Source organism: Emys orbicularis, chromosome 6, assembly GCF_028017835.1.
Source record: "Emys orbicularis isolate rEmyOrb1 chromosome 6, rEmyOrb1.hap1, whole genome shotgun sequence".
NCBI lineage: Eukaryota > Metazoa > Chordata > Testudines > Emydidae > Emys > Emys orbicularis.
The window spans coordinates 57,359,711-57,384,920 of record NC_088688.1 but is presented as its reverse complement, the minus strand read 5'-3'; the positions used below and the strand labels follow the sequence as shown (position 1 = coordinate 57,384,920).

General features: G+C 41.6%; 1 protein-coding gene across 1 annotated transcript in view; it reads right to left on the bottom strand.

Moving 5' to 3' along the window:
* Positions 1-25,210, bottom strand: part of ADGRV1 (adhesion G protein-coupled receptor V1) — a 444,841-nt gene that overhangs the window by 303,020 nt on the left and 116,611 nt on the right. Inside the window, exons 43-54 of the mRNA XM_065406543.1 lie at positions 22,425-22,563; positions 18,752-18,893; positions 17,345-17,607; positions 14,334-14,509; positions 12,363-12,487; positions 11,169-11,335; positions 10,928-11,071; positions 10,368-10,475; positions 8,716-8,968; positions 7,875-7,997; positions 5,532-5,754; positions 4,136-4,340 (exon numbers count right to left, since the gene is read on the bottom strand). Of these exons, the coding sequence (XP_065262615.1) occupies positions 4,136-4,340; positions 5,532-5,754; positions 7,875-7,997; positions 8,716-8,968; positions 10,368-10,475; positions 10,928-11,071; positions 11,169-11,335; positions 12,363-12,487; positions 14,334-14,509; positions 17,345-17,607; positions 18,752-18,893; positions 22,425-22,563 (2,068 nt within the window). The remainder of the gene's footprint in view (positions 1-4,135; positions 4,341-5,531; positions 5,755-7,874; positions 7,998-8,715; positions 8,969-10,367; positions 10,476-10,927; positions 11,072-11,168; positions 11,336-12,362; positions 12,488-14,333; positions 14,510-17,344; positions 17,608-18,751; positions 18,894-22,424; positions 22,564-25,210) is intronic.

Below are 25,210 nucleotides of genomic sequence, written 5' to 3'. Positions count from 1 at the left end.
TGTTGAACCTCATCAGATTTCTTTTGGCCCAATTTTCTAATTTGTCTAGGTCCCTCTGTATCCTATCCCTACCCTCCAGCGTATCTACCACTCCTCCCAGTTTAGTGTCGTCTGCAAACTTGCTGAGGGTGCAATCCACGCCATCCTCCAGATCATTAATGAAGATATTGAACAAAACCGGCCCCAGGACCAACCCTTGGGGCACTCCGCTTGATACTGGCTGCCAACTAGACATGGAGCCATTGATCACTACCCGTTGAGCCCAATGATCTAGCCAGCTTTCTATCCACCTTATAGTCCATTCATCCTGCCCATACTTCTTTAACTTGCTGGCAAGAATACTGTGGAAGACCGTATCAAAAGCTTTGCTAAAGTCAAGGAATAATACATCCACTGCTTTCCCCTCATCCACAGACCCAGTTATCTCATCATAGAAGGCAATTAGGTTAGTCAGGCATGACTTGCCCTTGGTGAATCCACGCTAACTGTTCCTGATCACTTTCCTCTCCTCTAAGTGCTTCAGAATTGATTCCTTGAGGACCTGCTCCATGATTTTTCCAGGCACTAAGGTGAGGCTGACTGGCCTGTTGTTCCCCAGATCCTCCTCCTCTCTTTTTTAAAGATGGGCATTACATTAGCCTTTTTCCAATAATCCGGGACCTCCCCTGATCGCCATGAGTTTTCAAAGATAATGGCCAATGGCTCTGCAATCACATCCGCCAACTCTTTTAGCACCCTCGGATGCAGTGCATCCAGCCCCATGGACTTGTGCTCGTACAGCTTTTCTAAGTAGTCCTAAACCACTTCTTTCTCCACAGAGGTCTGGTCACCTCCTCCACATACTGTGCTGCTCAGTGCAGTAGTCTGGGAGCTGACCTTGTTTGTGAAGACAGAGGCAAAAAAAGCATTAAGTACCTTAGCTTTTTCCACATCATCTGTCACTAGGTTGCCTCCCTCATTCAGTAAGGGGCCCACACTTTCCTTGACCTTCTTCTTGTTGCTAACATACCTGAAGAAACCCTTCTTGTTACTCTTAACATCCTTTGCTAGCTACAACTCCAAGTGTGATTTGGCCTTCTTGATTTCACTCCTGCATGCCTGAGCAATATTTTTATACTCTTCCCTGGTCATTTGTCCAATCTTCCACCTCTTGTAAGCTTCTTTTTTGTGTTTAATATCAGCAAAGATTTCACCGTTAAGCCAAGCTGGTCACCTGCCATATTTATTATTCTTTCTACACATCGGGATGGTTTGTTCCTGCAACCTCAATAAGGATTCTTTAAAATACAGCCAGCTCTCCTGGACTCCTTTCCCCCTCATGTTATTCTCCCAGGGGAGAATAAACATCAGTTCCCTGAGGGAGTCAAAGTCTGCTTTTCTGAAGTCCAGGGTCCGTATTTTGCTGCTCTCCTTTCTTCCTTGTGTCAGGATCCTGAACTCGACCATCTCATGGTCACTGCCTCCCAGGTTCCCATCCACTTTTGCTTCCCCTACTAATTCTTCCCTGTTTGTGAGCAGCAGGTCAAGAAGAGCTCTGCCCCTAGTTGGTTCCTCCAGCACATGCACCAGGAAATTGTCCCCTACACTTTCCAAAATCTTCCTGGATTGTCTGTGCACTGCTGTATTGCTCTCCCAGCAGATATCGGGGTGATTGAAGTCCCCCATGAGAACCAGCGCCTGCGATCTAGTAACTTCTGCTAGTTGCCGGAAGAAAGCCTCGTCCACCTCGATCCCCCTGATCTGGTGGTCTATAGCAGACTCCCACCACGACATCATCCTTGTTGCTCACACTTCTAAACTTAATCCAGAGACTCTCAGGTTTTTCTGCAGTTTCATACTGGAGCTCTGAGCAGTCATACTGCTCTCTTACATACAGTGCAACTCCTCCACCTTTTCTGCCCTGCCTGTCCCTCCTGAACAGTTTATATCCATCCATGACAGTACTCCAGTCATGTGAGTTATCCCACCAAGTCTCTGTTATTCCAATCACATCATAATTCCTTGACTGTACCAGGACTTCCAGTTCTCCCTGCTTGTTTCCCAAGCTTCTTGCATTTGTGTATAGGCAATTAAGATAACTCACTGATCGTCCTGCTCTCTCAGTATGAGGCAGGAGTCCTCCCCTCTTGCACTCTCCTGCTCGTGTTTCCTCCTGGTATCCCACTTACCTCAGGGCTTCGGTCTCCTTCCCCCGGTGAACCCAGTTTAAAGCCCTCCTCACTAGGTTAGTCAGCCTGTTTGTGAAGATACTCTTCCCTCTATTCGTTACGTGGAGCCCATCTCTGCCTAGCAATCCTTCTTCTTGGAACACCATCCCATGGTCAAAGAATCCAAAGCCTTCTCTCCGACACCACCTGTGTAGCCATTCGTTGACTTCCACGATTCAACAGTCTCTACCCAGGCCTTTTCCTTCCACGGGGAGGATGGACGAGAAAACCACTTGCGCCTCAAACTCCTTTATCCTTCATCCCAGAGCCACGTAGTCTGCAGTGATCCACTCAAGGTCATTCTTGGCAGTATCATTGGTGCCCACGTGGAGAAGCAGGAAGGGGTAGCAATCTGAGGGCTTGATGAGTCTCGGCAGTCTCTCCGTCACATCGTGAATCCTAGCTCCTGGCAAGCAGCACACTTCTCGGTTTTCCCGGTCAGGACAGGACGGGAATACCTTACAGAATCAGGATTGAGTGGACCAATTTCTCAATCTCTGATGTCTATAAACAAAACCTAAGATCATGTTAATTGCATCACTGACCTTCAGTATGCAGATGATTGGATCATCCTTGCACACATAGAGGCCGACCTGCAAAGTGCCCTAATCACAGCCTGAGTCTCTCTCAGCATCCAGGAAACCAAACTACTCTTTGTACTCTTTGTACTCCACAAATCACCATCAGCAGAGAACCCCTGGAAAATGTGGACCATTTTCCGTACCTTGGCAGCCACCTCTCCCAAACAGCCAGCATTGACACAGAAATCGATTACAGGATCCACTGTGCCAGCACATCCTTTGGAAGACTACTCAAACGAGTCTTCAATGATAGGGATCTGCAAATAGGCATCAAGATCTTGGTTTACAAGGAAGTTTTCATCCCCACCCTTCTCTATGGGTGTCAGACCTGGGTAACCTACAGACGACATCTCAAGCAGCTGGAGTGGTTCCAGCAGCGCTGCCTCAGGAGAATTCTCAGGATCAGCTGAGAAGACTGATGCACTAACATCAGCCTTCTTTCTGCAGCCAATATCAGCAGTGTAGAAGCACAAGTCATGAAACATCAACTCTGTTGGGCTGGTCACTGTGTACGTAGGCCTGACACGCACCTCCCAAAGCAAGTACTCTTCTCTCAGTTAAGTCAGGGAAGAAGGGCTCGTGGAGGGCAGCGGAAGCACTTCAAGGACATGCTGAAAGTACATCTTAAACTTAAACATCAACCCAACAAACTGGGAGGACTTGGCGCAGAACAGAATACAGTGGCGCCACACTATACACCAAGCCACAGCCCACTTTGCGGAGAACAGACTTACTCATGAGACAGAAAAGCGACAAAGGAGGAAAGAAAGGGCACAACAACTGTGCCTCCTCCAAGATTACACCTGTCACTTCTGTGGGAAAATCTGCAGAGCATGAATTGGGCTCCTCAGCCACCTAAAAACCCACCAATGAACCCCCTTGATAGACATAATCCTCGCATTGATGGATAGCGGAAGAGAGCAGAATTGAACCTGGAAATGATCTCAGCTTACTCCATGATATAGCCTAACAAGCTTGTTGTGATGCGGTAAAAGGTCCAACAGATTTCTGTAAATTCTCACCACTCCAGCCATTCGAACACTGGACTCTGGAACAGATTTTTTTTTTTTTAAGGTTAACGGATTTTATATTATTCAGAACAACACTTATTAAGAAATTAAAATCTCACACAAGGTACAGATACTGGGACTGTTTTGTACTACCTTGCACCCTGCTTAGCCACTTACGTCTATGCTGAGTGGGTATAAAGCAACACTAAATTAGAATGATAAAAGGCAATGGAGAATCAGGCCCATCACCTTTTCTGTTTTCAGTTTTTACATGTTAGCGTCCTTCGTTCTGGACAAAGTATATCTATATTCTCGTGACTTAATTTAGTATTGTTACCTGAGCAAATGCAATGACTCCATGAGCATTGTCATTAGATGGAATAATTATGTTAACATAACCACTAGCACCAATCTCTGCACCTCCTTTGGGATTTTTCAGCCACACTGTGAAGAACTCTTCTTCCTCTGGGATTATGTCATCAAGGATATTGACTGCCAGCACAACTTCCATGTCTCCAGGCTCAAATATCAATTCACCTGAACTAGCATAAAAACACACACAAAATAATTATAATTAATAGTAGTTTGTTGTGGCAAAATGGGGAATAATCATGGATTTTCCATGAAAGAAATACAGGTGTCATAATTTCAGTTTAAAAAAAGGTAAAGACATGGCCCACAATATTTGTGGTAACGTTTAATTATTTTTTACAATAAATCATGAGATATAACTTAAAATCTATTATTTGAAAGTTTAAAATCATATTCCATCCTGTACCACACTAGACATATATACAGTAAATTTGTAAAAAATAATTTAAGAATCTTCCTTAGTTGAGGGATAGATTTGTCAGGGAAACAAATACTAAGACATTTTATTAAAAAAAACCTGTCACATTTTCTATCATGACAAACATCTAGCTTTATTTATAATGCATGAAAGAGAATTAAAGAGATGCATAAACTGATATGGGTGCATATAAATTAAAACATCAATCAAGAGACCAAAACTGGAACCCTGATCTTAAAAATGAGGGGAAAAAACTAACCCAGGGGATAGAGAAAACAGCAAAAATTTGTAATACACAAAACATCCATAAATGTTATACAGTAAAAATTAATAAATTTATACATTTGAGTTAAAAATTATAAAAAGTAAGTAGTACAACACGAATGTCATATGAAAACAGGAATATTAAGGTTCAAAATTAATAAATATGGAAGATTGGCCTTTGAAAGCTTTGGATTTTAAAACATCAAGTTTTTTGGTTTTTTTTTTAAGAGTTTGAATTAATGTTTTTATTCATCAAAGGATAATTTTACTTGAAAGGGTTTTTTATAGAAAGGAAATAACAATCATATTACCTCACCCACCTTGTCTTTCTCAATGAATCAAAGTAATTAAACAAGACCAAAAATTCATGATGAATGGGATCCTCATTCAACCACAATAAATGCTTTTTTTATATATAAACGCAAGAGTAAGGAACATAATTGCAAGCACTACGTGGGCATGATCAACAGTCCACTAAGAGACACTCATTGACTTCAATGGATTTTGTAACAGCCCTTATGTTGAAAACTCTTAGGGATATCAATGAGAGTTCTACCCACAGAGTACTTACAGGGCTGGAGTCTAATATATCTAGTTGCTGTTTTAGAGAGTATCACAAGAAACATTTTAAAAAATGAAGAGGAGCTGCAAGATGAGAGGTATAAAATGAGAAACCTACCTAGGTATAAAATCTGACTCATTGGAGACTTTGGTCAGTTCATAAATCTGGGAGTAAGAATCTCCAGACAGAACAATTAGACTTTTGTTGGAGTTAAGTGATCTCATAGTAACTGAAGTGATATGATTAGCAGGGGGTGCTTCCAGCACTAGAGAGAACTGGTTTACTTCTGAATTCCAGGAATACAGTGCTGATCGATCCTTACCAGCTAGTAGCACATGGACTGCATTTAAAAAAGAAGAAGAAAATCAAAGGAAAAGCTCAGAGACACATGTAATAGTTTTCTCAGTGCAATCCCAGAGATGCTTGCTCACAGGAACTCACTGACCAGTCTTGCTTTCAAGGTCTGAGACAAAAGAACATTTGTTCAGTATTTTTATTCACTTATTTATTTCAGCAGTTACATTTCAAGTCCTAAATGAAGTTCTGCAGGGAAGCACCTGATGTTGATCCACTTACACCAGTTTTACATCAGTGTACCGCCAGCAAGGGAGTTCAGAATACAGTAACTCCTCACTTAAAGTCATCCCGGTTAAAGTAGTTTCGTTATTAAGTTGCTGTTCTATTAGTGAACATGCTCGTTTAAAGTTGCGCGCTGTTCTAACGCTCTCCACCCCCCCCCCAGCGCCTCCCGCCCATCGGCGGGCCCTGTGGATCAGCGCTTCCCCCTCCTTCTTTGCAATCAGCTGTTTCATGGCATGCAGGGAGGCTGGGAGGGAGCGGGGAGGAGCGAGGACGCGGTGCGCTCGTGGGCGGAACTGGGCTTAGAGGTGGGGCGGGAGTGGAGTGGGGATTGGAAGAGGCGGGGGGGTCTTGGGGGAAGGGGTGGAGTGGGGGCAGGGCCTGGGGCAGAGTTGGGGATCAAGCACCCCCCAGCAGTTTGAAAAGTCAGCGCCTGGGGCCCCAGAAGCCCATGACGGTCTCCAGCTCTGCAGGGATCTAGAGGCCCAGTGCCTCTGAGTTGTGCGTCCTGAGCATACCATGTAATGCAACCTGGCAGATTGGTTCCCCTAGGAGACAACTGGTCTCTCCAGCACCCTGGGAGGTGACGGGGCATTCAGTGACTAACTGGAGCAGGCATTTGTGTGATCTGCTTCTCAGAGGCCAGCGGAGACATCCCCATCGGGTGCTGGGGAAGGATGCAGCACAGTGTCCCTTCCTATGTGCTGCCGCTTGCTTGCTCTGCCTGGCTCCCGTGTCGAGCCCAAACTCTCAGAGCTTGCACGGGGAGGACTCTGAAGGCCTAGGAGTGGGGGTGCTGTTGGCCCACACCCTCACCAGAACTCTGGGGCCAGAGGATATTCACTTACCTAGTCACAGCTGAGAGTCAAACTGCACATAATGTCTTTTGTCTGGCGAAAAAAAATTCCCTGTAACCTAACCCCCCACCTCCAAATTTACATTAATTCTTATGGGGAAATTGGATTCGCTTAATATCATTTTGCTTAATGTCAAATTTTTCAGGAACATAACTACAATTCATAGATTCATAGATTCTAGGACTGGAAGGGACCTCGAGAGGTCATCGAGTCCAGTCCCCTGCCCGCATGGCAGGACCAAATACTGTCTAGACCATCCCTGATAGACATTTATCTAACCTACTCTTAAATATCTCCAGAGATGGAGATTCCACAATCTCCCTAGGCAATTTATTCCAGTGTTTAACCACCCTGACAGTTAGGAACTTTTTCCTAATGTCCAACCTAGACCTCCCTTGCTGCAGTTTAAGCCCATTGCTTCTTGTTCTATCCTTAGAGGCTAAGGTGAACAAGTTTACAATGTTAAGTGATGAGTTACTGTAGGCCCAAATAAGTTATTCCAGTGTGCAAAACCATATTTAAAAAAACTGAAACATGCTCTGGCCAGGAAAGGGCAGTCCCCATTATTATTTGTATAGTAGTCACATTTAGTACACTTCCCATCTGCTTCTGCCTGTTTCTTCCAGATCTCCTGTCAACATTACTCCATAAACCAGAGGTCAGCCTTTCTGTCTTTTGGAGGTCATCCGGCACCTTGGAGCTCTGTCAAATCAGGAACCCAATTAAGTGCACAGTCTCTCTCAAACGAAGACCTTAATTAAATCTGCTGCATCAGCACCAGAGTAATTATGTTTATATATTTGCAACATTGCCTTACTTCTGGAGTATTTTTGCTATTTTGAGCTGCAAGGTCTTCCATCCTTTCTGTGTGTCATTGTAATTTGTTTGGTGCTGATTCACATCACCAGAAGAATGATGGACTGACATGCAGCTACCACATTGTCTTAGCACTATTTTCAGTAAGGTCCTACCACTAGCGTAAAAGCTACTATTGGAATAAGGACTGTTTTCACCTAAAACTTACCTAAACCTGAAGAAGGCACGAAGGTGTGGATTTTGTTTATCGCGCTAGAAGAAAGGTACTGAAAATGCCTGAAGGAAGATTGTCCTGTCTTCCAGACAAAAACTTCACTTGAATTACTGGATTCTGCAAAGGGGAAAGGGAATAAATCTCAAGCTTGACTCCACAATGAATCTGACCAATGATTAAACACCTGCAATGCTGGTTCACATCAAAATGTCTGCATTTACCAGATCTTACCACGTAGAGAGCCAGATTACCACATATTCCTCTATGCTTAGACAGAAGATATCGATGGTAACTGGGACAACGGTTGGCAAATGTTGATCATTTAATAGCTTCTATGTATGCACACCCACACACCTCAGAATGTTAAGGTTGTTGGGGCACAAAATGACAAATGCAAGACAATGCATAGTTAAGTGGGAAGTGTACCATAAGCCTTTTCACCAGACACAGAAGGGTGTGTTAGGAAAGCAGGACTGCCTAATGGATCACATTGTGGCATAACAATCATCTCCACTGCTGTTCCATGAATTCTGCACAGCACATACGTTGCAGAGGATGCTAACAGCAACCAATAGAAAGGATTTAATAACCCTCAATGTTCCTGGGAAAAGTGTATGTTGGAAATCAACACTTCACTTATTCTGCACGTACTTGAAAACGGATGCAACACTTCTATCTGTCCAATAAATAAAACAGATTGTCCCGGATAAAATTCTCATGAGAAAGTGTGGCCTCTCTCCTCTCAAGCTTAAATCCCTGCCTACACTGCTGAGCCAAGTGTCTTTCCCAGCAGACAGACCAGCATAAACTCATGTTCTTGTATCATGCAACATACCTTTTGCAACTATTAAATAGATATCAGACCCAGAAGTCAAGGCCTCCATATGTGTTATTCCATTTACTGGCACTTGATGAAGTTTTTGAAACTCGTTATCTGACCATTGGTACAGAAGGGGGTGTTGGCTGGAATTCGACAGGGAAACTGCTAGGTACATAAAACCTCCTCTGGGAAATAGGGCCATGTGCAGAGCTCCATAAATTGGGAGTTGATGATGCAATACAAAAAGGCCATCATTCCACTGGAAAACCTATGGGAAATGATAAATAATTTTTTTTCTTTAGATCTAAGTACAGTCAGATTGTGCTAACAGAAATCAGATGTCATGCTGAAGACTTTAGATTATTTTAATTATCCTCTGAATCATTAACATCTAATGGCTGCTCAGTGAATTCAGTTTGTTTTCTCCTTCCAGTTCCTAGTAGACAAGCATCTGCATTGCAAAATCACCCCCACCCGGGGTACTCTTGTTGGTCGCCTCAGCCAGAAGGTGAAAAATGGAATGGGCTTGGACACTGAGCTACCACTTACATCTAAAGATAGTCCCTCCACATGAAGGTTGAGGTACAGTGGTAGGGTGGTATAAAGAAGCTGCATGCAGGTTTATCTGTTCTGAAGATGAGAACTTCTGTCTCTAAGGCTGCCTACTTCCCCTTAGCACAAGTACTAAATGACATAACTTTCAAAGTAGGAGGATTTCTAATAATGATTCACATCTGGTATATTTGTATAAGTTCATGCAGACAATACTGGTAAACCCAAATCAGTCTGTAAACTTCATTTTTATTCAGCTTCTTGTAGAATTCGGGGTAGCAAGTTGTAGCGGGGTGGTCACCCCGCTCCAGCCCTGAAGGAGTTAAAAGCAGCCCTGGAGAGGGCTGCAGCAAGGAAAGGGAGTGAGAACAGCTGTGAGAAGCCGAGTGAGTCACTGACCACAGCTTTGGCCAGCTTAATCAGGGCCCAGCTGGCCCTTATAAGAGGGCTGGGGCCAGAAGCTAAACAGAGAGAGACTCTCTCTAGCTATTGAGGGAGACGGGCCTGGCTGCTGGGGAGCTGAACAGAGTACCTAGAGTGGAGCAGGGCTGGGGAAAGGCCAGAGGAGCTGGGGAGCTCCAGCCTGGAAAACCCCCAGGCTGCAGGCCTTGCTAAAGGCCCAGAAAAGGTACTGGGGTTGCAGTGGGGCAGCCCAACGGTAGGCAGAAGCAGCAGGTCCAAACCCTCCTTGCCAGTGATGAGTGGCAATTATACTGCAGTCCACCCCAGTGAGCGGGGGCTAGACGGTGATTGGCAGTAGCCAAAGACTGAGGCGAGGTGGGGATAGGGTTTTGGGGGTTCCCTGGGGAGGGGAGACCCAGCGAGACCGCAGGGTACTGCAGGGGGCAGAACCCCGAGAGAAGGGGCACCGGGGTCCGGGAGGGGCACCGGGGCCAGCGGAAAGCGAGACACCAGCCTGCAGAGGGCGCTTCTGAGTGGACAGAGCTATTTTCCAGGATGACCAGCAGGAGGCACCGCAGCAGTGAGTCGACGCCCCGCTACACAAGTCAATAGTACTTAAATACCATTATGCTGATTGCCACTTAGGAATTTCTAATCAGAGCTAAATGTATACCGCACACATATTAAAAATGAAAAGGGGAGATCATTCCAACCTGTATGGATTTGGAGTCAGTTGTATGACTTGCAATAATTAAATAATCTTTTCTGTTGACAGTGAAGTGTTTTACATCTCTGGTTTCTGGAACTGAGAGAGTCTGTATCTGTAAAGAAGGCACAAGGACAGGAAAACTTTGGGAAGTGATTCAAGTTCTTCATATATGGCTAATTTGCCTAATGGAGGAATGTTATTCAATACAAAACTTTGTTAAAACATCAAAAAAGTTCCATGATTACACAGATCTGACTGTTCAATAATTTCCACATGAAAATATCATGAAAACATTATAGACAAGCTCTGGCATAAACAAGTAAAACTCCTTTTAAGTAAATAGTGCTGCACCAGCTGATTTTAATTCAGTGTTACCAGAATTTAATTTCATTCATTAAATTCATAAAAATTAAGATCTTGACACTAGAGTATATGAACATCTTATTATAAAATGCCATATTTTATGTCATTGCAGAGCACAAGTACTGTGCTGGAGCTCAATACTAAATTGGCCTCCCAGGAATGTTTTTTTCTAAAGCATCTAAAATAAGGTAGAAGTCTTACCAGTAGTACCCTGAGTCCAGGTGTGAATGTATACACATGATTGTTGGAAGATTCCTGTTTGGTTCCTCCATGAGTAATCACTAGAAAGGCAGCACCATTGATGTGAAATGTCACACAACTCTGAGGATTCCGTATACTGAAGTCCTGAAAGGAGAACCATAAAGAAAGTTGATGAGGTAACTGGACTTTACAAATCAATTAGTACCATCCATGCAAAATGGATTAAAATAAAAACATTTACCTCAATGGGAACAAAAACTCCTCTCCATTGATAGATAGAAGAAAAGCTAGCTGGGGAGGTCCGCAACAGAACACCATATAAAGACTCTCCTGATGTAAAGAAACACCAGCTAGATACTGACTCTTCCACAAAACTTTGTAAGACAGACAGCACACTGATACCACCCTCTGCAATACATTAAAAATACTAGTTACTAGAGTATACATGAGGGGGTTTCCAATCTTATCTTTGATTTCACAAGCTAAATTCAGACCTAATGCCAGGAGGAATAACACTGCTGACATCACTCAGAACTTGCATTTTATTAGCGTAAATGCATCCAGAGGTTAAAACAATGAGAACTCAACAGATGAATGTTTTTGTAATATGTATTCTCAACATACAAGTAAGTCATACAGGGAATCTTTGGTGGACAGAATGTAGTTCTTAATGGGTCATATTGGAATTCAGCTAGGATCAAAATAAAGCAAGCTTATGGAAAGGCCACACAAAAACATACAAAAGAATTTTTCCCCAATCACCACCAAGATGAGACAGAAGTCAGACTTGGAAAGACTTGCATAATGTACAGATCTGTTTAACTTGGATATTTTGAATGTGTTGTCAGAATTAAATTACAAAAACGAAAGCTTGGACCCCAATCCTGCCAACTGTTATGTGAGCATCTTTGCTCATATGAGTAGCCCCACTGAAGTTATTTAGGCCTCAATCCTGCAAAGATTTACATAAGTGCTTATCTTTAGGCACTGTGAGTAGCCATATGGGACTCCAATGGATGTACTCACACTGCCTAAAATTGAGCATGTGCCAGGACTGAGGCTTTATAATATAAGCTCTTTCAGACACAGACAGGCATCTTAACTGTATGGACAGTACTTCTGCATATTGTGGATGCTACAAGAATACTACTACGACCATGTCTTATTTAAGAGAAGTCTAGTGATAATACTGGTCCATATAAACTGATGTGAGGTAGGGGAGATTTCAGAAGTCTCTCAACTCTGACAGAAGTGACAGTTAGTGGACTTGCTCTATTGAATCTTAACACACTCAAAGAAATCTTTTAATGCAGGAGTTTATTTTATCAACTCTGAAAAACGGATTTACATTTCAAAACTAGTCTCTCTGCCTCCTTGGCCAGTTTATTGTTGTTAACTTTTAATAAAAGTAACATTCATTGAGAAAAGAACTTACTTATGCCGAATGCAGTATTGGACAAGGTCTCCCACTCCACACTCACAGACATATTGAGCCCATTAGTTCGGGATACTTTCAAATAAATGGTACTGTTGGCTTCTTCAATTATCAGAGAACTTGTCCTAAATGTGAGAATTGCAAAAATCAAGAAAACAATGTATGAATTGGCGTTCTGAAAAACATAATTTACATGGTACAGCTTCAGTGGTAGAATAAACAATAGTGATGGAAAGAAATCGCTAGCAGCTGGTTTCCTTACAGGTGGGGCTGCTGGTAGCACCACTATCAAGGTTGCCCAATACTTCCCATTATAAGACCCTGGTTTCAGCTGCTTATAAGTTGGGCAAACTTTAATCATTTGGGATAAAGGTTTACATGTCTGTCAGGCTGAGTGTTTTGGAAAATTTCAGCTAAATTGTTCAGCCATTTCTAGGAATGAAATGAAACATTTTACCCATGTTAAAAATTCTGGTGATCTTTTCTTTGACTCAATCACCTCTACACTTTGGCTCAAGGATTTGAAATTTGGCATACTGGTGGCCTTTGTGTCAGGATGTGCCTTTTGCAATCCCCATAAAAATTGGCCCAAGTTTGACCAAATTATAAGCCTTTGAAAGACTGCAGTTCTCACATGCTCATCAGAGACTTGGATTATCAGCTGAGTTCTCCAAAGATTCCATTTGCACTGGGCAAGCTCCATCCAGGTAAGAGCAGGACATTTGATGCAACTGCAGTTCTAGGCTGTGGTGGGCTTTCTTGGGTCTGGGCACCTGCACTGAGAGCAGGGAGCCTGTCTCTCCTGTATGCTCAGTGACCACTCCCTGCTGGGCTAGGGCAGCATGGAGGAGGAAGTTGCCTGATTCAAATGCAGAGGGGACAAGAGAAAAGGGGAGCCGACTGGGACAAGGAGCTTGGAGGAGTGGAAATTGGAACTGCAGCCTGGCTGGCATGGAGTGGGGAGACTGGAACTGCAAGTCAGTGAAGGGAGACTGAGATAAGATGAGGAGCCAGAGTAGGGGAAACTGGGACAGGCTGGACAAGGATATTGGGACTGAGAATCAGGAGGTGCAGGGGGAAGGAGGTGAGACAGTGGGGACGGAAAACATGGGTTAGGGGTACAGGAGGCCCAGGTAGGGGAGCAAGACAGATCAGATGAGTTTGGGGTGTGGGAAAGGAACTTGACCAGACTGAGAAAAAAGACTGGGGGCTGGAAGGTGGGGGAAGAACTGAAATTAGAGAAGGAATGCAGAAGAGTGACTAAGACCCGGTAGCGATGGAAAATGTGGGTGGGGATGGGTGCAACTGGAGGCCAGGGCTGCAGGGAAAGAGATCAAATGAGGACACAGGGATGGAGGGGCCTGGGATTGGCTGAGCCAGGAGACTGGGAGTTGTGGTGGAAGGGGAGAAGATCGAGACAGGGATTCTGAATAGGTGAGACTAAATCTTACATTTCTTAACTTTTGAGTTGCTCCTTTGACTTTGCAATTTGAATAATGTTCTTTTAACATAGTAATTTTGTGTATCTGATTATAAATATGCTGTTAAAGAACAGTTGAAAAGGAAGTTAGTCTTCATGCTGACTCTTTCTTCCCATAACACACTCAAAGAACAATTTAGATACATAATAAATATACGAGTTATATGGCTAAAACAATAAAGTAGCAGTAGCAAGAGGACAATCTGAATCTAAAAACTCAGTTACGCCAGCTCTGGGTCCAATTTTTTTTTTTTAAGTGTCAATGCTCTATATTCTGGTGAAGAATAGTTTAATCTTCTGCTCTCTGGTATAGAAGCAATGTTATTTAACAGACACCAGACATTTTTAAAGATTTTCAATTACCTAAAACTGTGGATTGCTCATTACCTTGTTTTCTTGTAAACAGGTCCACCAAAGAAAGATGCAGAGAATTATCTTGTCTACAGAATATGAATAATTACCCTCTTTATAACTGAATTAGTGTACTGTACCTATTTGTAACTGGATAGACACTAAAAAGCCCCAATGGGGCTTGGTTCTGTAACACCGTGATCATAGTTTCCATTCTTGTGCCAAGTCTGGCTCCTCCCATTGGGCTGAAGAGAGTGACAATAAAATGTTCATCCATTTCTGGTTCTTCATCTAGTATGGCAGAAATGTGCAGAGTCTGAGAGCAAAACAAGTACATGAAGTCACTAAGGGTATGTCTATACTACCCGCCGGATAAATCAACCCCTGAGCGGTCTCCCGTCGACTCCTGTACTCCGCCGGTGCGAGAGGCGCAGGCGGAGTCGACGGGGGAGCGTCAGCAGTTGACTCACCACTGTGAAGACACCGCGGTGAGTAGATCTAAGTATGTTGAATTCAGCTACGTTATTCATGTACATAACTTAGATCGACCTCCCCCCCCAGTGTGGACCAGGCCTAAGACATACCAACTTCACCAGCTGCTGATATTCCTGTGCTTTCAGTGCTTAAAGTGTACATCAGGATGGGAGTCAAATAGCAGTTACTGAAACTGGACAATACAGAAACAGTGCCAGCAAGGAGAGGGGGCTGGGAATTAAACTAGAGTAGTGATTGTAACCTTTTTCTTCCGGAGTGCCCCTTTGAAGGCTTAGCAGATGAACACACCTCTTCCCTTTCTATTTCTTTCTTTAAAGCAAACAAAGCCCTCAACTTCTTTTATATTTATTTTCCTTTCTTGGTCTGTCTCCCCACCCCCCACCCCCCATCCCTCTTTCCCACTGACCAGACAGCTTTATACCCAGTGAATATAAAGGTGGCTCTTTGGGGCAGGCACTGTCTTTTTGTTCTCTGATTGTTACTGCAACAAGCACAATGGGGTCCTGGTCTGTGACTGGGCCTCCTCCTGGGCACTATGGTAATACAAATAAATAATATTATTGCAACTGAGCTAAGGGCCAGAGGAACAGAGGGCATGAGTGGACTGCCTGAACCTACAGCCCTGTTTAGTACATGTTTGCTGATCTGATATCTACAGTATAGATCCCAAGGAGCAGAAAGAGAAAGCTGGCAACTATCTGCTTCACTAAAAGTACAGGGGCATATTTGCACTGTGTGTTTATGAACTCAGAGAGTGGAGGGAAGGAATGTATCTGAAGTCATGAAACTTTCTCCACTCCTGCTGCTCTTTTCTGCTCCACCTGCCACTGGATTGAGTGGGACCCCTCCGAGGAAGGCCTGCCTTCCAGGTTGGTAAATGGTAACACAGAGGAACAGGAGAGTATTGTAGTACTTTTACCTTCAATTGTGCATAAGCATCATCCTTTTCCAATATCATATGCAAGCAACAGATATACAGATACATACAGTTTTGCTGCTTGCGGTTATACAGATAACAGCAATGTATCTACAGCTTACCAGGAGCCTGTGACCTTTCAGATACAGACCTTGCCATACAGACCTTTCAGATACAGACCTTTGCTTGCTCCCGGTAAAATTTCTACAATATTTGGAGTGTACTTTTATGAGTCTCCAACTTCTGAGTAGGCTGGGTTAATGTTTCCACATAACATCTGTGCTACACTGGCTACTAATTCAATTCCAAATGCAATTCAAAGAGCTTGTGCTAAAGCTCTCCATGGTGTAGGACCCATTTAAGATACTATGGGCTTTCCTATGTCCTATCACAACAGTTTAAATGTATGTATTTTGACTTTCATTGCCCATATTCCAGGCTCTCCATCAGTTAAGCTCCACTAGTCCCTGAAAATGGTCCAAGAGTGGTGACAATTTTATTAAATAAAACCCCACTAGAGCTGGTCAAAATGTTTCATTCAAAATGCTTTTTCATTAGAACAGAAATTTCAGCAATGTCTCATTTTAAAAATGAAAGCAATTTTTTTCAGACAATAAAACAGTTTTGGGGTTTACGGGTTTTTGACAAAAAGCTGAAAACTTTAGAACAATGTTGATGAATGAAACCTTTTTTTAATCTTTCACGGGATCAAAAAACATTTCCTGAATAGCTCTAAAACCCACACATCATACAAACTTGCTCCCCATGACTGAATCCACATAGAAAACTTCAGATTCTCAAGACTTTTTCTCTTCTCTCAGCCAGGCTTTTGGCTGAACATTATTTTACTTTCTGTTCTTTTGAGGTTTTGTTTTGGTCAGTTGGATGTCTTAGGCCATGTGAATTTTTATGAAGGACCACTTTCATCTGAGTATGTTTTTAGGACTTATTGCACAGTACATATGAGCTTTTATTATAGGTGTTTTATTTAGACAATAAAAATGAAATCCTCACTTCATTGAGGGGAAAGGCAAAATACCCATTGACTTCAATAGGGCCAGAATTTCACCCTAAATGAATAAAAATCAATAGAAAACTAGTTCAACAACAAGATCATCCATTTTCTAGGTTGACTTTTTTTGAGTGGGGGCAACCTCCCCCAGCCCCGCCCCCAGGGACTAGGTCCTCTTCCTACCCAGAATTTACATTTTTGTTGTTTGAGAAACATTAATTACTGCCACATTTTCTTGCACTTCCAGTAATGTATTCTGTACAACTGAGAGGAATTAAAGTATTCTCACTATAAAGAATGAAATATTGTATTATATTTTAGCTCTATTATTCAAGTAGATTGTATGTAAGATGCAAATTTCAGAATAGAAACATAGCCATGTGCCAAGTATATACAAGGAAATTGTTCCTCAGTTTCTCTAAATGTATCCTATGCATTATATTGTTTGCTATTTATCTGAACTGCTGCAAAAAGGCATAAATATTCCAAAAGTAATGGGATTAAATGACTACATAGAAATTAGTGTTAGAATATTTCATTTTCTCTACATTTTCACATAGCATATTGACATATTCACAATCTTTGATATCTCATTCCTAAAATAACAAGAAATAAAAAAATACAACAGGAAATCAAGTCTAACATAAAACATGGACATCTCTGTATGCTTCTCAGGTAGCTGAAACAAGCCTACTTCTCTTACATTGTAATAACCACCTGCATATTACCTTGAATCTGACTCCCTCTTCCAGCATGATATATCCTTGTGAAGGGGTCAGATCCACTGATGCAGTTGAAGAATTTATTTCTCTCACAAGATACTGAACAGTCACAGTGCCAAATATCCCCTGGGGAGGTTCTCTAATTATGTACAGTACAGCAACACTTTCCATCAAGTGGAGAGCTGACTGCTCCCTTAGGAAAAAGTGATCACTGTTATTGAATGACAAAACTCCATGACCATCATCACTGGCAAGGATGGTAACTGTGGCTTTTGAAAAAGAAATAGTGGAAATATATTACTTTTAATGTCCACAATACAACTAGGGTAATAATAATAACAACAACAATAATAGAGAGAGAGACTTTTTATATATCTATCCAAAAAAGACCATATTCTCCATTTTATATACATCAGTTTAACTTAATTTAATATGATATGTATATATTTAATTTTATCAATGCATATATATGCATGAGGAATGAGGAGAATGTGGCCCTTTTTCCTATAATATATGTATAATATGCATAGTCTCATTGAGATTTCAATTCAACAAAGTAATTAATTGCATACCTAACTTTAAACATATGAATAGACTCCAGACCACCTTTAAGCAAAAAAGCTGTCCCCATTGTCTTCAATGGGACTGCTCACATGCTTAAACTCAGGCACATGCTTGAATACCTTGCTGCACCAGAGCTTTACATGAGAGCATGAGAGTTTCTGTACCATCAAAACTTGCAGAGAATATATAGCAAAGTACCTCTTCTATTCATACCACATATCATAAAGAGATTTAAAGAGACTGAATTTTGTACTAATATAAGACAGTTCCTGTAACTATTATTGATTTAGACAAAAGGAATTATGCCCATTCTGCAAACTTTTAATTTATTGAGCTTCCAAAATTTCTAGTAATGAAAAGCAAGATTCTGCTGCCTTTAGTCATAATTAGTAACACTTATGCGACTACACCCAGAATAAGGTATAAATTGCCAAAGGGGAAAAAAATCAAGCCTATACCTATTCGATTAAAAAAGAATATTCTTTCTATGCTATTATCCTACATATCACATCTTACAACACTTAGAGAAGAGGCACATTAGTTACTCAACAGGCAGGCATAAATGTAGCTCTAAAGATTGCAAAAAATCATAACCACCATGTTGTACAAACAGCATGATTCCTCACAAAACTCAATTTCTACGTAAGTCTTGCTTTATTTTAAATAGAATCTTAGCAGTTAGATAAATTTCATTACAGATTTCAGAATCTTCATCAAAAATATAAAGTCATATACAATAGGTAAATGATGGTTTCAAGAATACAATGATTCCTCAGGCATAAAGAAATGAAAACAGCTGTAGTACAACAATAACAAAGACCTAGAGTATCAAGAATAAGTCTGTTTTACCTGTTGTGTTCTCTCCTAGTTCCAGCCCCAAGGAGGGATTTGTTAAAATTAACTGGAATTTCTCATCACCTTCAGGAATATCATCATCAAAAATCATGACGTCAATGTATTTATACCTTTCTCCATCAGCAAAAGAGAGAGTCTGGTAGTGAAACATAAAAGACATATTATCTTAACAAGTATGTAACATGAACAAGTATGTAAGATTTTGCAACTCTGGCCTACAGAGTTCTTAAAAAATGGAAGAAAAATGCAAACAAAGGACCAAATTCTGAGCGTCTATTGTAATTTGGCTAAAACAGGAATTGAGGACGTTCAGCAGAATCAGGGCCAATAAGCACATTTCATTGAAGCAACTTTTTAAAGGCACCTGTTGTAAAGGATATTTTAAGAAAAATGGCTTCCAAATATGAACAACATAGATTTTGTATGTAACCTTTGTTTGGAAAAAATTAAGTATAAAATTTTAGAACTTGGATTATTTATATGATTTATAAAAAAGGATATAATCCTGTTTTCCTATAATTTCTGGTTTAGAAAACATGCTATTTAAGATGAATATCTAGTATCAGAGGGGTAGCAGTGTTAGTCTGTATCCACAAAAACAACAAGGAGTCCGGTGGCACCTTAAAGACTAACAGATTTATTTGGGCATAAATTTTCCTGTGTAAAAAAACCCACTTCTTCAGATGCATGGAGTGAAAATTACAGATACAGGCATAAATATACTGGCACATGAAGAAAAGGGAGTTACCTTACAAGTGGAGAACCAGTGTTGACAAGGCCATTTCAGTCAGGGTGGATGTGATCCACTCCCAATAATTGATGAGGAGGTGTCAATACCAAAAGAGGGAAAATTGCCAGGGGTATTCTATCTGATACCCAAGATCCATAAACCTGGAAATCTTGGACGCTCCATCATCTCAGGCATTGGCACTCCTACAGCAAGATTATCTGGCTATTTGGACTCTCTCCTCAGACCCTATGCTACCAGCACTCCTAGCTATCTTCGAGACACCACGAATTCCTGAGGAAACTACAATGCATTGGTGATCTTCCTGAAAACACCATCCTGGCCACTATGGATGTAGAAGCTCTTTACACCAATATTCCACATGAGGATGGACTACAAGCTGTCAGGAACAGTATCCCTGATGAGGCCACAGCACACTTGGCGGCTGAGCTTTGTGACTTTGTCCTCACCCACAACCATTTCAGATTTGGGGACAACTTATACCTTCAAGTCAGTGGCACTGCTATGGGAACCTGCATGGCCCCACAGTATGCCAACATTTTTATGGCTGACTTAGAACAACGCTTCCTCAGCTCTCGTCCCCTAGCGCCCCTCCTCTACTTGTGCTACATTGATGACATCTTCATTATATGGACCCACAGGAAAGAGGCCCTTGAAGAATTCCACCTGGATTTCAACAATTTCCACCCCACCATCAACCTCAGCCTGGACCAGTCCACACGAGAGATCCACTTCCTGGACACTACAGTGCAAATAAGTGATAGTCACATAAACACCACCCTATACCGGAAACCTACTGACCGCTATACTTACCTACATGCCTCCAGCTTCCATCCAGGACACATCACACGATCCATTGTCTACAGCCAAGCCCTAAGATACAACCGCATTTGCTCCAATCCCTCAGACAGAGACAAACACCTACAAGGTCTTTATCAAGCATTCTTAAAACTATAATACACACCTGGAGAATTGAGGAAATAGATTGACAGAGCAAGATGGGTGCCCAGAAGTTACCTACTACAGGACAGGCCCAACACGGAAAATAACAGAACACTCCTGGCTATCACATACGGCCCCCAGCTAAAACCTCTCCAGCACATCATCAACGATCTGCAACCTATCCTGGAAAACGATCCCTCACTCTCACAGACCTTGGGAGGCAGGCCAATCCTCATGTACAAACAGCCCCCAAACCTGAAGCAAATACTCACCAGCAACTACACACCACACCACACCACAGAATCACTAACCCAGGAACCAATCCCTGTAACAAACCCCATTGCGTACTCTGTCCCCATATCTACTCTAGTGACACCATCAGAGGACCCAACCACATCAGCCACACCATCGGGGCTCATTCACCTGCACATCTACTAATGTGATATATGCTATTACGTGCCAGCAATTCCCCTCTGCCATGTACATTGGCCAAACCAGATAGTCTCTATGTAAAAGAATAAATGGACACAAATCAGACATCAGGAATGGTAACATACAAAAGCCAGTAGGAGAACACTTCAATCACCCTGGATATTCAATTACAGATTTAAAAGTAGCCATCCTTCAACAAAAAAACTTCAAAAACAGACTTCAAAGAGAAAGTGCAGAGCTACAATTAATTTGCAAATTTAACACCATTAATTTGGGCTAGAACAGAGACTGAGAGTGGCTGGCTCACTACAAAAGCAATTTTCCTTCTCTTGGTATTGACACCTCCTTATCAATTATTGGGAGTGGACCACATCCACCCTGACTAAGGCCTTGGCTACACTTGAGAGTTACAGCGCAATAAAGCCACCCCCAGCACTGTAACTCATTCCCCGTCCACACTGGCAAGGCATTTGCAGCGCTGTATATCCATGGCTACAGCGCTGCAGGTACTCCACCTCCCCGAGAGGAATAACAGCTGCTGCGGAGTGGCTGAGACGCTGGTGTTCCAGTGTAAACGGGGAGTAACCTTATTACGCAGTGATTGACCTCCGGAAACTCCCCATAATCCTTTTAAGTGAAGCTTCCTCTCCTTGTTTTGTTGTGATGCCTCTCTTTGTTTTGTTGTGAACTCCGGGCTTCCAGAGCTGCTTATCAAAAAAACAAACACAGCTACTGTTTGCTGTGAATGAGTAGAGGCAGGCAGGGGGGCTCCCTTTGGAACGCCCACAGCTAATGTTTGCTTGAAGAGAGAGGCAGCGAGAGGGGGGAAGAGAAGGGGGGCTGGGGTCCGTTTAGGCGAGTGGCTGCTTATCTGGTCCGTGAGGATAAAAACAAACAGCTCTGTTTGCTTTCAGTGAGTGAGAAAGGGGTGGAGGAGGGAGAGGGGTCGGAACTTGCAAGGCAGGGTGCTGACACAGTGTCCGCACTCCAAAAAATCCACTCTCTCTCCCCCCACGCTCCCTGTCACACTCCACCCCTTTTGAAAAGCATGTTGCAGCCACTTGAACGCTGGGATAGCTGCCCATAATGCACCGCTCCCAATGCCGCTGCAAATGCTGCAAATGTGGCCACGACAGTGCGCTGGCAGCTGTCAGTGTGGACAGACTGCAGCGCTTTCCTTACTCAGCTGTACGAAGACAGGTTTAACTCACAGCGCTGTACAGCTGCAAGTGTAGCCAAGGCCTGAATTGGCCTTGTCAACACTGATTCTCCAGTTGTAAGGTAACTCCCTTCTCTTCATGTGCCAGTATATTTATACCTGTATCTGTAATTTTCACTCCATACATCTGAAGAAGTGGGGGTTTTTTTACCCATGAAAGCTTATGCCCAAATAAATCTGTTAGTCTTTAAGGTGCCACCGGACTCCTCAATGAATATCTAGTTCAGCACCTTGCATGACTGCGCCAATTGAGAATGATAATTGTATTTTCAATACTAAGGAGACTTGAGAAATGAATAGTACTGTACTTTGTATTTGCTTCTTACCCTGGACGTCACATTAAAATCCAGTCCCAGTTTTGCTTCTAGATTCTGGGCATAGAAAAACAAAGATACATTGCCAGAAGATCCTCTGTTCCGGTATGCTACTAATGTCAGACTCCCATGGATTTCATCTATTTCAAAACTAAAATAAAAAGCAAGAATCCTCTCTTATACTGGTAGTATGCAACAGCAGTGATCAGAAGAGAGCACCAAATTTAACATAGCGTGCACAATTCTTAGTCATTCAAATCAGTGATCACAACTTGCCACCTTCCCACCCATTGTAAGTTTGCAGTTTTCAGTATGCATTAGATGCAGAGATGAGATTTGTCATTTGTCATTTTTACATTAAAAAGAGCAGTGACTAAGTTAGCTACATACCTCAGGTTCTTGGTAAATTGCTAATGCAATCCTCTACTAAGCAATGTTTGCCTGTTTCTGAATTATGTACACATATATATCCACTGCCATCCATATATTAAAAAATAAATGGTGTGTAATCATATAACTAAAGAATATCACAATGATTACACACAGGGGTGTGAACTAAGGTGGCATAGGCATTTATTAAGTTTTGAGTCCTTGACTTTGCAACCTTAAGAATATTCTTTTAACATAGTTGTTTGGGTACAAAATATAAAGTCAGGTCATTGTAACAATCACATTTTGAAATGACAGTATATTTTCATATGAGAAAGACCAATTTATTATTTAAATAGTATGTCTAATGTAACTTTTTATATTGTCTTTTACTTTAAAGGTGGAATTCAGCCCATTGTGGAGGGTCTTCTGCACAATGACCTGCACAAGGGGCAGGGGGAGTGTCTACACAGAAGTTTCTGCACTCCCTCTCCCCCCCCCCATGGATGCAGTCTCAATGCTGGGTCTGAATGAGTCAGCAGAAAGAAGAATATTGGAGGTAGGAGGGGAAATGGCCATTGTCTTTGTTTCATTCACAAAGTAAAGAACTGAATGCAATTTAAGTAGAACAAGTGAAACTTTATTAAACCCTGTGGACTGCTCTGTCCATGTGACTGATTTGTTTCCAGCCTAACTCCATGTTTCCTGTTTCACTGGTGTCTCGTCAGTAACAATCCCTCTAGGGCAATGGGACCTCTGACTCCAGTTATACTGATTATGTTACAGTCCTTGCTTACGTGTATACAGTGAAAGGAACACCTACGTAGGGGTGTGGAGGTCCAGCAGATGTTATGAGTGGAATAGTGACTACGGAAGAGTTGTGCTGGAACCAAACAGCCTGAATATAATTTGGAGAGGAAGATCATATTCCTCAAACCCCATTTATTCAAGTTGGTGCAGAAATGGGGTTAGCTGCACCAATATATATATATAGTAGCTTATAGGACTAACTTGCTTTTTTGTGTATATATATGTTTGTTTGTGTTTATATCTTTTCTTATAGTTTAAGTATTTGGATTATTGTAATAGGTTTATAAATTTATATTAAAGTAAGTTTGGCTGTAATGCAAAACACCTACAGGCTATATCCTGTATGTTAAGCTAAGGCAAAGTTAGCATATCTATATTAAAACCTTTTACTTAAAAAGCAAAGTTAACCTATAGCGTGTTACCTAAATAAATGAGTACCCACGCCTATGTTTATGACCTTTTATCTAAATCAATAGACAATGGAAAATGGAATAGGTTTTTTTTTTCACAAACTTAACAAGTACACCACAAAAAACTGATGTGCGTACATACCTGTCATTAATACGCACATACATACTAGCCTATGGGGTAAGTGTACCCTAACATTTCTGTGGGTGAGGAATAAAATTTGGGCATAAAAGAAAGGAGGTCTGGCATTTGCCCTATAAAAAGGGTAACCCACCTTTATAAAGTATCTCCGTTCTTACTTTACTCCATCTCCATTTTTCACTATCTCCGTTCTCACTTTACTCTATTCTCATTTACTTCCTCCACTCTATCTATCTACGATAACTGCTACTATTTGTATGCTATACTTGTTCTTTTTAAACTTTAAGTTTCAAGGGAACTAGGCTAAGCCTGGTTTCCCTAAGTTTTATTCTTAGTTTGTTTATTAGGTTTTAATTTAAGTTTAAGTTAGTCAAGTAAACCCTAGTCAGCTTTGACAGCGCTTAGCATTTTCTAAGCACTGCATCCCTCACTCAAAAATTAAAAAACCTAAACCGCAAGGCTGATCCTGTGTCTCTTACCACCAGGTTATCAAGGAAGGGTGTAAGTCTGTTAACCAAAGCTTTGTTGCATGTAATACTATATTATCATATGTATCTTTTAAATAGCAGTAATGCAATTGTAACTTTGTAACTCTGGGTATTTTACCGTTTACTTACTATTATTAATTTTAATAAAAAGTCTTTAAAACTATATCTGTCTCAGTGTAAGCTTCCTGTCATACCCCCGAGGGTCCTTTATAAATTCTGTAAAGCCTAATTCAGAACAAAAACTTTAATCTTCTAATCAAACAAACTGGCAAGCCTAAAACCCATATTAATATTAATACTGATAATAATTATTATTAATATTATTATTAAAATCGAATAAAATAAATTAAATTCCCATATTATCCAAATTAATATTATCAGTACACCCTAAATCAGGCTACAGGCTGGCGAGCCAGCCAGGAGTCTCAAGAAGTGTGTGACAGGAATTTTCAGAAATTCCAGGCATCCTTAAACCCCTGAAAATCTCATCTAAAACATAAGTAAAAAATTAGAGTTACAGGGAGTTAGAGAGCAAGATTTGTGTGTCTTGCTAACTCACTCTTAAAAGCACAAAAACTTGAT